Here is an 11,586-nt window from a genome sequence, read left to right on the forward strand (position 1 = left end):
ACTTTGTTTGGCTGGAAACCACAGTTGTGGGTTCAATTCCAGACCTGAAGGGCAGCTAGGGGCCATAGTCTCAGTGGTTCCACCAGGCTCCATTGGACCAGCAAACCTGGTCCCCACCTTCTTTTTGTTGCTGCAACTCTTTCTGAATTATCTTCAACAAATTTTACCTGCATGTGGTATCAATTATATTATTTGATAATTTCCCCATTCCATTGGATCACCTTTCTTTGGAATGGGTACAATTATGGATCTCTTCCAGTCTGTTGGTCAGGTAGCCATCTTCCATATTTCTTGGAAGATGAGTAAGTGCCTCCAGTATGGCATCCATTTGTTGAAACATCTCAATGGGTATTCCATCAATTCCTGGAGCCTTGTTTTTCTCTAATTCCTTCAGTGTAACTTTGACCTCTTCCCTCAAAACCATTCGTTCTTGATCATCTGCCACCTCCTAACGTGGATGGACATCGACCAATTCTTTTTGTTACAGTGACTCTGTATATTCCTTCCATCTTCTTTTGATGTTTCCAGCATTGTTCATTATTTTGCCAATATAATCTTAGAGTACTGAAACTAGAGACTTGAATATTTTCTTCAGTTCTCTAGCTTGAGTAATACTGAGCGTGTTCTTCCCTTTTAGTTTTCTGACTCCAGGTCTTTGCACATTTCATTATAATAATTTACTTTGTCTTCTCGAGCTGCTCTTTGAAACCTTCTGTTCAGCTCTTTTATCTTGTCATTTCTTCCATTTGCTTTAGCTACTCTCCATTCAAGAGTAATTTTCAGAGTTTTGTGATATCCATTTTAGTCTTTTCTTCCTTTCCTGTCTTTGTGTGTGTGTGTGTGTGTGTGATTTGGGTGAAAGTTTACAGAGCAAATTCACTTTCCACATAGCAGTTCACACACATGTTGTCTTATGACATTGACTACAATTTACCCCAATGCAACAGCTCCCCTCCCACTTCCTCCCGATAGTTACCTCTTCCCTGTGTGCATCCCTCCATGCACTCCTGCCCCCTGAGCTGTCTCCTTGTGCATAAACAGCCCCTCTTTCTCCCATGATTGTTCTCTCCAAGGAGTGTATCTACCTCAGGTACATGTTCAACTCATATGCCTGTCTTTTGTTTGGCTGGAAGCCACAGGTGTGGGTTCAATTCCAGACCTAAAGGGCAGCTAGGGGCCATAGTCTCAGTGTTTCCACCAGGCTCTATCAGACCAGCAAGCCTGGTCCCCCTCCCCCCCTTTATTTTCCAAATGATTTTGACTTTTGTTCCACATTGTTCTCCCTCTCTATCCAGGATCTCCTCCATAGATCCCCCTCTGAGTGGTTGACAGTGGTAGCCAGGCACCATCTAAATTCTTCTGGTCTCATAGTCATATAGGCTGAGGATTGCATAGTGCCTTTCCTGTCTTTTTAATGACCTTTTGCTTTCTTCATGGATGATGTTCTTAATGTCATCCCACAATTCATCTGGTTTACAGTCATTGGTGTTCAATATGTCAAATCTATTCTTTAGATGGTCTCTAAATTCAGATGGGATATAATCAAGGTCATATTTTGGCTTTTTTTGGACTTGTTTTAATTGTCTTCAGCTTCAACTTGAACTTGCATATGAGCAGTTGATCGTCTGTCCTGTCAGCTCCTGGCCTTGTTCTGGCTGAAGATATTGAGCTTCTCCATCACCTCTTTCCACAGATGTAGTCAATCTGATTCCTGTGTACTCTGTCTGGCAAAGTCCACGTGTATAGCCACTGTTTATGTTGTTGAAAAATTTATTTGCAATGAGTAAATCATTGGTCTTGTAAAATTCTATGATGGGCTCTCCAGCAACATTTCTATCACCAAAGCTGTATTTTCCAACGACTGGTGATTCTTCTTTGTTTCCAACTTTCACATTCCAAACACTGGTCATCATCAATACATCTTGATTGCATGTTTGGTCAATTTCAGACTTAGGAAGTTGGTAAAAATTCTTCTATTTCTTCCTCTTTGGCGTCAGTAGTTTGTGTGTAAACTTGAATAATAGTAGTATTAACTGATCTTCCTTATAGGCATATAGATACTATCCTATCACTGACAACACTGTACTTCAGGACAGACTTTGAAACATTCTTTGTGACAATGAGTGCACACCATTCCTCTTCAATTTGTCATCCCCAGAATAGTAAATCATACGATTGTCTGATTCAAGATGGCCCAAATCAATCCATTCCAGCTCACTAATGCCTACGATATCGATCTTTATGCATTCCATTTCAATTTTCCTAGATTCACACTTCATACATTATATGTTCTGATTATTAATGGATGTTTGCAGCTGTTTCTTCCCATTTTGGGTCGTGCCACATCAGTCAATGGAGGTTCTGAACACTTTACTCCATCCACATCATTAAGGTTGGCTCTCCTCTGAAGAGACAGCTCTTTTCTAGTCATATTTTGAGTGACTTCTGACTGGAGGGGCTCATCTTCTGGTACTATTTCAGGGCTATTCATATAGTTTTCCAGTAATATATAAGACAGCATTTCACTGCTATTCATAAGGTTTTCAGTGGCCAAGTTTTTCAAAAGTGGTTGGCCCCTCAGCATTGAGGATGAGAAAGACAGAGAGAGTTACATGGGCAGTACAAACAACAAATATGAACCCCTTTGCATATATAATACTGAATTGTCAGTGAAAGCAAACATGGGTATAGGGACGGATAGATGGGTGAACAAACTAAACAATTAGGTATGTCTAAATGGAGAGTGTATCCAAGATCATATACAGGGTTGGCAGACAATGGGCCTATAAGTTCATGTGAATGATCAGAATTCCCAGGTGTATAGTAGAGCTGACAAGGGGCAAGGTTATGGTCATTACTTGGTCACAGCCAGCTACCCAGAGGGACCGAGTAGTTGATCCTGCGGGCTTGGGACCATAGTCACAGGGGACATCAAACTCAATTGGCATAACATACTATACAAAACATTGTTCCACCTACTACTTTGGCGAGTAGCGACTGGGACCTTAAAAGCTAGGAAGCTGCCATCTAGATGCAACAACGGCTCTCTCCTCATCAAGAAGAAAGAAGAAAACCAAAATTAATGGAAACAATCAGTCCTAGCGACTGGTACACCATCCGATCTGCAACCTATACAACTATGAGACCAGAAGAACCAGATGGTGCCCAGCTACCACTGCCATCCACTTGGAAGGGATGTAGGAGATCCTGCATAAAGAGGGAGAACAATGTGGTACAAAACTCAAAATCATTTGGAGGCAAAAAAAAAAAAAAGAAGGTGGGGACCAGGTTTGCTGGTCCAATGGAGCCTGGTGGAACCACTGAGACTATGGCCCCTAGCTGCCCTTCAGGTCTGGAATTGAACCCACAACTGTGGTTTCCAGCCAAACAAAGGACAGGCATGTGAGTTAAACATTTACCTCAAGTAGACACATGCCCTGGAGAGAACAATCATGGGAGAAGGAAGGGCTGCTTATGCACAGGGGGATAGCTCAGGGTGCAGAAGAGTATGAAGGGATGGACACTGGGAGGAGGTAACTATGGGGAGGAAGTGGGAGGGGAGCTGCTGCATTGTAAATTTTGGTCAATGACATGAGACAAAGTATATGTGAACTGCTGTATGAAAAGTGAATTTACTCTGTAAATCTTCACCCAAATCCTAAAAAAAAAAAAAAAAAAAAAAAAGTGGTTGGCCCCTTCCTTCTTCCCACTCTTAGTTTAGAAGCTCTGCTGAAGCCTGTTCATTATGGTGACCCTGCTGGTATTTTAAACACCTGTGGCATAGTCTCCAGCCTCACAGCAACATACAAGCCAACACAGTATGACAAACTGACAGATGAGTGGATAGCTTATGAATAGGAATGAAGTTATGGTGTTGGTGGGGATACTGAAAATACCATGAACTAACAAATCTGTCCTGGAAGAAGTACAGCTGGAATGCTCTTGGAAGAAAGAATGGCCATGCTTCGTCTCACCTACTTTGATCATGTTGTGAGAAGGGACTATTCCCTGGAGAAGGATATCATGCTTGGCAAAGTGGAGGGTCAACAAAAAAGGAAAAGACCCTCAATGAGATGGATTGACACAGAGACTGCAACAATCAGCTGAGATATAGCAGTGATTGTGAGGATGGCACAAAACCAGGCAGTGTTTTGTTCTGTTGTATGTAAGGTTGCTATGAGTTGGAGCAGACTCTATGGCACCTAACAACAACACCAACAACATTTTGCCTATTGTGAATTGTGCTGCTATGAATGTGTGTGTGCAGGTTTTTCTTTGTTGTGGTGGTGGTCCCTAGCATTTCCTAGTTCATCTCAGTCTGGAAGCTCTGCTGAAATCTGCTCACCACGGACGGATGTGCTGTGCTTAGGTCCATTGGCTGGGGATCCAACTACTTGCTTTCAGTGCTTTGGGGTGTATACATAGGAGTCATCTCCACCATGTTCTGGCAACTGCATTCATCCAGTTCCTCAGGCCAACAACCTAGGAGTCAGCCTGTTCCTCTCTTTCCCTCACCTTTCACCTCCAATCCCTCAGCTAACCCTCTTGGCTCAGCCCCCAGAACTTATTCTGAATTTTTCCACTTCTCACCACCCTTGTCCCAGCCACCACCATCTCCCTCCTAGACAAATGCAACCACTTCTGAGCTGCAACTGTCCCCCTCCCCTACCACATGTCATCCCCCAGTGCACAGGGGGACTCGTCCTGCATTAAACCTTCTAATGGCTTCCCACCGAATTTAGACTAAAAATCTAAATTCCCTACTCTGGCCCAGAAAGTGCCTGCCCTCTTCTCGGATCCCATCTCCTGCCCCGCTCCTTTTCCTTCCCTCTGCTTCAGCCTTCCTGCCATCCCTGCAGCTGCACCCCCACCCCAGGGCCTTTGCACTTGCTGCTCCCTCTGCTTGGGATGACTCATCACACAGCTGACCCCTGCTACTCAGGTCTCAGCTCAAATGTCACTTCTTCAGAGAAGTGGTTCCTGATCACTCAGCTTTTGTAGCATCCCCAGCCTCATCCAGTTAGCCATGGCTGAGTCAACTCATCCATCACAATGGAATGAAATGCTGTGCAGGCCTGCACCATTCCTATGATCTGCTGTAGTGGGGATTGGACCATTGTGACCTATGGGGTTTCCACTGGCTGATTTTTAGAAGCAGATCACCAAGTCTTTCTTCCTAGTCCATCTTAGTCTGGAAACGCAACTGAAACCTGTTCAGCATCATCACAACACACAAGCCACCATCGACGGACAGGTAGTGGCTGCCCATGTGGTGCATTGGCTGGGCATCAGGCCCTGGTCTCCTGCAAAGAAGGCAAGAATTCTACCACTGAGCCATGCCTTGCAGTTACCATTAATCACCTTTCTTTCTTTGTCTATTACCTGTCTCCCCTCAGCAAAAAAATGTGCTGCATCACAACATCTTGTCTTCATTCACCTCTATATTCAAACTCTCACCACTTTCTCCCATGCCTAGAACAGAGCCTGGCACATGATAGTTGCTCAAGAATGAGCATTTTATGATACATATAAGTGCTGTTAAGAATGTCCGGTGTATAGTAGAGCTGACAAGGGGCAAGGTTGTGGTGGCTTCTTGGCCACAGCCAGCTACCCAGAGGGAGTGAGTAGTTAGACCTGTGGGCCTGGGACCATGGTTGCAGGGGACATCAAGCTCAATTGGCATAACATACTACACAAAAACATTGTTCCACATCTTACTTTGGCGAGTAGCGACTGGGATCTTAAAAGCTTGCAAGTGGTCATCTAGATGCAACAATGGATCTCTCCTCGTCCAAAGCAAAGAAGAATGAAGAAAATCAAAGATGCATGGAAACAATTAGTCCAAGTGATGGTACACCATGCGATCCTCAGTCTATGACTATGAGACCAGAACTAGATGGTTCCCGGCTACCACTCTCAACCATTTGGATGGGGGATCAGTGCAGGAGATCCTGGATAGAGTAGGAGAACAATGTGGAATAAAACTCAAAATCATTAAAAAAAAAAAAAGTCCAGTTTTGCTGGTCTGATAGAGCTTGGTGAGACCCCTGAGACTATGATCCCTAGCTACCCTTCAGGTCTGGAAATGAACTCACTCCTATGGCTTCCACCCAAACAACGGACAGGCATGTGGGATGAACATTTACATCAGGTAGATAGACTCCTTGGAGTGATCAATCATGGGAGAACAGAAGGGCAGTGTTTGCACAGGAAACAGCTTTGGGAGGTGGGGTGGGAGTGCATGGGAGGGAAGGACACAAGAAAGAGGTAACCACACGGAGGAAGTGGGAAGAGAGCTGTTACATTGTGGGGAATTGCAGTCAATGTCATTGTGATAGTTGGAGCTGTGTGTCAACTTGGCTGGACCACAATTCTGTGGTTTAAGCAATTGTGATGTGGGGTTGTTCCAATGATGGGATCAGATGTATATGTTTTGAGCAGCCAATCCGTTGAAAGTGAGTTTCCCTAGGGGTGTGGCCTGCTTCCAGTATATTTATGGATATCCTGGGAAAAGAGACACTCTTTTGCGGATTGGGATTCTGTTGTGCTGCCTACAACTGTCCATGAGCAAACAACCCACCATTCGGCCTGGACATCTTGGATTCATCATTCGTTGGAATCAACAGCCAGTATACTGCCTGCCAACCTTGAGCTCATCAGCCCCTGCAGCTGTGTGACTTGGGAAAAGCCTCCAGCTTGACATTTGATCCAAGAACTTGGGACTTGCAAGCTTCTGTAAGTGTGTGAGCCATTTTCCTAAGATAAATTTCTATTTCTCTCTCTATAAGCTTTACTGGTTTTGCTTCTCTAGAGAACCAAGTCTAACACAGTCATGAAGCAAAATGTGTATGAACTGCTATATGGAAAATGAATTTGCTGTGTAAATCACAACTTGAAAAAAAAAAAAAAAGATACATACAAGGTAATCCAGTGTTGGGAAAAAAGAGATAATGGAGACTTGGAGCTCACAGCAGAGTGGGGCAGATAGATACAATTATAACACAGAGTCCCAGTCCAATGTGATACTCAGGACAATAGTACAATGGGATATCCCTACTGCATGTCTAAATACTTAATAATTACAAAAATCAAGCTACAGAGCTAAAGGAAATATGTTCTCTCCTCCTATCCTGAAAAATATACCTTCAGAAAGACTTAGAAGTCCAGGTTTAATGTCAAACATTTTCAGAGTCCTAGAAGTTACAGACTAGTATGTTGAACATAGGGAGACCCCAGCTCTCAATCTGCCCCTTCTATTCTCACCTTTCAGTTTCATCTGCAGAGTAAGGTCCCTTGCATGTGCACCTAGGGAAACCCAGCCTGCATGTTGCAGCTCTTCCCACACCCCTCTGCCAACAGCTGCCCCTTAGCTACCTCTCAGGCTAGGGGTTGGGCATACCCTGGCAGTGTGGTCTGCCCTCTGGAGGACCCAGAGACAGGGCCACATGGGCCTTATCAGTGAGCTCAGGACCATTTGGGCAGGGAGTTCTGGTTTCCCAAGGACCCAGAGTTTGATCTAGAAGAGGGAGGTGCAGGATTTAGGTGGGCATATCCCCTTAACCTCATAGGGAATGTCATAGCTATAGTGATGCTCTCTAGACCATCTCAGTGAGAACCATCTCAGAGAAAGTGTCCTTCTTGTTGGGGCAACGATTAGATTGCACAGAGTAACTGGGGCTGTGACTGGGGTTGTCACTGGGGCTGTCATGGGGCAAGCACAGAGGGGAGGGGTTGCAGGAGACTAGAGGGGCCCTGCCCAGCCTGGAAAGTAGAAGATGACTCTCCAGGGAATGTTTAAATAAACCAGAGTCAGCTGAGGAAAGGTATGCTGGCCCTTTAAGAAAGTGATGTAGGTATAGCAGGGACCCTCAAGATTCATGTGGAAGGCTTCTCACTCTCACTACCACCCACCCTTAATTGCATCTGAGGGGTGCCCAGGGTCCTGGAGGCCACTTGGTCTAATTCACCCATTTCACAGAAGGGGAAACCAAGGTCTGGAAATATAAGGCAAGTTGCCTACACTTTCCCAAGGCCAAGGTTTCCTGGTTCTCATCATGCCCAGCCTCTGGTCTCCAGAATCCTCTGTCTGGATTAATCCTTTCCCTCCCTCATCCAGACCCAAGGTCCCAGAAGGGAGGGGCTTTGGTGTGGAACCTCATCCACCCCTGTGTGCTATGCAAGCATGCACACATGTGGACAGCCCTTGTGGGGCAGTGGAACTTGAGATGTCTGGGGTGCCTAGTTCTCTGGGGAGGGGGGGAATCAGTGACCCCCACCCCCACCCGCACCAGCACCTCCTGACCAGCACCAGCACCTCCTGGCCACACGTGTGAGAGCCTGTTCGCCCAGAGGCAGCTGAGAATGGCAAGGAGGCCAGTGGCTGGTAAATAATTGATCAGGACAGCTGATAGTACCTCCCCAGAACTGCCCGCCAGCCCCCAGCCCCCCTCACTCGCTGCTCCCGCCTCCCTCTAAACCAAAACCAGCTGGACCAGCTCTCCCGGTGCCGCCCGACCCGCTTCCCTGCCCGCAGCCCCCACTCCTGCCTGCCAAGTCACAGCCTCCAGGGCACCTTCAGGCAAGCAGGCAGTTGGTCCTGAACTCAGAGGCTGGAGACCGGGAGTGGGCTTTGGGCAGAGATGGCCCTGCAGAGCCAGGTGTGGTCTTCAACCACACCCATGTAAGTGTCCAGCGGGGGGCCTGCGGTGGGGGACAGGGCCTGGAAGGGCCATGGGGGACGGTAGCTTTGCTCTGGGGCCTGGAGCCCCAGCTGAACTCTCCTGAAGGAACCAGGGAGGGTGGAAGGAGGCAATAGCCAAGCCAGGGGGCTCTTCAATGCCCCTCTTCCCCAGGGAGGTGGTTGGGAGGTGTGGACCCCCGCCCCCGCCCCCTTCCTCTATGGGGATTTTCCAACCAACTGACGGATAGGCTGCAGGCCCAAAGTCCAGCTTGGGGGCGGGGCTATGGCTGAGGGTGGAGGGTGGAGGGTCCCAGGGTCCCTCGCTCCCCCCTGCCTCTAGAATTACTCCTTCAGTGTCCAGGGTGGGAGGAAATATTTGACATCCTGCAGAAATTAACAGCTCCTAAACCAGGAAAGACAAAGGCAAAATCGCAATGATGACCTGTTTGATGAAATGGCCACCAGACATTCCTGGTGGCAACAGGTCACCTACCCTATAAACTTAGATATAAGCAACATCAATGGGTGAGCGGGGTGTTTTAGTATTTCATGTCTGAGGACCTTTAAAAGCAAGAGTGAGGAGGGGCTCCAGAGGTTTGTAAAGAGTTCTGGGGGAGGGGCTCACCCCAGGGACCCCAATTCAGTTTCTCACCCTTCTGGGTCCCCACTGCATTATTCATCAACTACAAACCTGGTTGCCTAGCAATGGGAACTCGATCCCCCCCAGCAAGGAGAAGATAGGGACATTATATCTTGGGGGCAGATTGAGAAGGGAGGGCCTTCAGTTCTCCCCCAGGAGCAAACTTTTGGCCATCTCTGCCCAAAGCCCAGCCTCTGAGTTCAGGGGGAGGGGGTCTAGGCTTTCTCAGGGATGCTCTACAAATGTGTCTTCAGCCCACTGCCCCAACGAAATCTGGGACCTCTAGGCCTTCTGGTTGTCAAGTAAGATGGGAGTTCCTAGACCCTCACTGTGTTCTAGTGGTTTGAATCTGAGAGCCCCGAGTTCTTGTCTTGACCCAGTGATCTTGGACAAGTCTATTGGTCACTTCTCAGAGCCTGTTTTCCCATCCATAAAATGGGGGCACTAGTACTACTTGCCTCCTAGTATTGTTGGGAGGAAGAAATAAGTTATTTTAAATAAAGCATTTGCAGCAGCGTGTGGTACGTGGTACATCCCACCCCAAAAGATGGCCAAGTTTATTCTTGGCTGGAATGATAACTCAGAGACCAGTTAAGTGCAGGGTATCATGACCAGGGCAGGGCGGGAAGGCAGAGGTGGTTGTGGGAGCAGGAGAATTGTTGTCCCACTCTTAGAACAGTATCTACACAGGAAGTGCTAAATAAGTGCTTGTGGATCCCTGATGGCTCAGTGGTTAAGCACTTGGCTGCTAACTGAAACGCTGGCAGTTTGAACCCACCAGCTGCTCTGAAGTAGAAAGATGTGGCAATGTACTCAGGCTTGGAAATTCTATGGGGCAGTTCTACTGAGGCTGGGGTGCCTTGGGATGAGGAGTTGGACTCACCATGAATCGGAATCCACGCAACAGCAGTGGATTTGGTTTAAGTAAGTGCTTGCCATTATGCCTTCATGGTGTGGCCAGGGACGATCTGGTGATCCCAGCTGGAGTTTGGCCAGTAGGGCTGATGCTCACCCAACAGGGCTGTTGTTCAAATTAATAAGCGCTTGAGTGCTCGCTCTGTGCCTGAGCTGGGTAGACCCAGGTCCCTACCTTCTAGACAGGTAAGCATCAGACTGTGAGGCACCTGCACATATGGGCACTCAAAGGTCTATGATGATGAGATTAATGTGACAGTGATTGTCCCCCAAGTGCCTTCCAGTACTACAGTCAGTTTCTGGCTTCCAGGGCCCCTGAGATGGGGTGGGGGCAGGGAGATGGGGTGCTGCAAGGAGGGACAATGAGAAAGGAATCTCAGGTTAAACCTTAAACAGCAGGTCCCCCTCCCCACTTTCAGCTCAGAGTCCAGACCAAGGCAGTGTGACCCAGTGACCCTTGCCACCAGGAAGGAGGATTGGTAGATGGGGAGTTACCATGGCAATGGCATGTGTCCATGGCAAGATGGACACTTCTCTCCCCAGACTTCCTCACCTCCTAGCACTTAAGGGATCCTGGGTAGGAGGCAAGGACCAGAGAGGGTGTAGAGCTGGCAAGAGATACACGGCATCTTAGGGGCTTGGCAGGATTCAAGAGTTCCCATAGGATGGACTGGAAAGGGTTACTACAATTAATAATATTATTAACATTGTTGTTGTTGTTATTATGCGCTGTCAAGTCAGACCTGACTCATAGCGACCCCTCCTTGGGTTTCCAAGGCAGTATCACTACGGAAGTAGATTGCCCAACCTTCCTTCCCAGGAGTGGCTGGTGGGTTTGAGCCGCCAGCCTTCTGGTTAGCAGTCAAGTGACTTAGGCTCTACGCTACCAGAGCCCCCATTATTAACATTACTATTAATATGCTACTATTTTTGGAGCATTACATCCTAAGCCTTTCTTTGCTCCCTATTTCTTTATAAGAGCTCTCTCAGGTCAAGGTACTTGCGTCCAGTTTACAGATGAGAACACTGAAGCTCGGAGGGCTGATGTTAGGACTAGAAAGGGCCTCAGCTCAGCCTTTAAAGCTGTCTGCTCACTCGTGCTCATAAGACCTCCTCCTACTGCCCACTCCCCAGGTGCAGAGGGGGAACAAAGGCAACTTGCCTAGATTTGGTCAGTTTCTAAGCAGCTCCAGGATCTTGCTGGAAGGAGCAGAGAGGGGTCAAAGGGGCCATCCTGCTGAGGGGTGGAGGTCCTGGGACCACTCCCTTCAGCAGCCCAGGCCTTCTCTCCACAGGCCCATGGCTGAGAGCTCCCTCTACCGGCAGAGGCTAGAGGTCATCGCAGTAAGTG

General features: G+C 47.5%; 1 protein-coding gene across 1 annotated transcript in view; it reads left to right on the forward strand.

Annotated features, from left to right (window-relative positions):
- Positions 1 to 8,639: 8,639 nt before the first annotated feature.
- The window catches only part of PALM3 (paralemmin 3), a 9,069-nt gene continuing 6,122 nt past the window's right edge, over positions 8,640 to 11,586 (forward strand). The window contains exons 1-2 of the mRNA XM_007954365.2: positions 8,640 to 8,680; positions 11,531 to 11,579. Coding sequence (XP_007952556.2) covers positions 8,640 to 8,680; positions 11,531 to 11,579 — 90 coding nt within the window. The remainder of the gene's footprint in view (positions 8,681 to 11,530; positions 11,580 to 11,586) is intronic.

The sequence above is a fragment of the Orycteropus afer genome, unplaced genomic scaffold (assembly GCF_000298275.1).
Source record: "Orycteropus afer afer isolate SDZICR_OR568_19922 unplaced genomic scaffold, OryAfe1.0 scaffold00460, whole genome shotgun sequence".
In the NCBI taxonomy this organism is placed as follows: Eukaryota; Metazoa; Chordata; class Mammalia; order Tubulidentata; family Orycteropodidae; genus Orycteropus; species Orycteropus afer.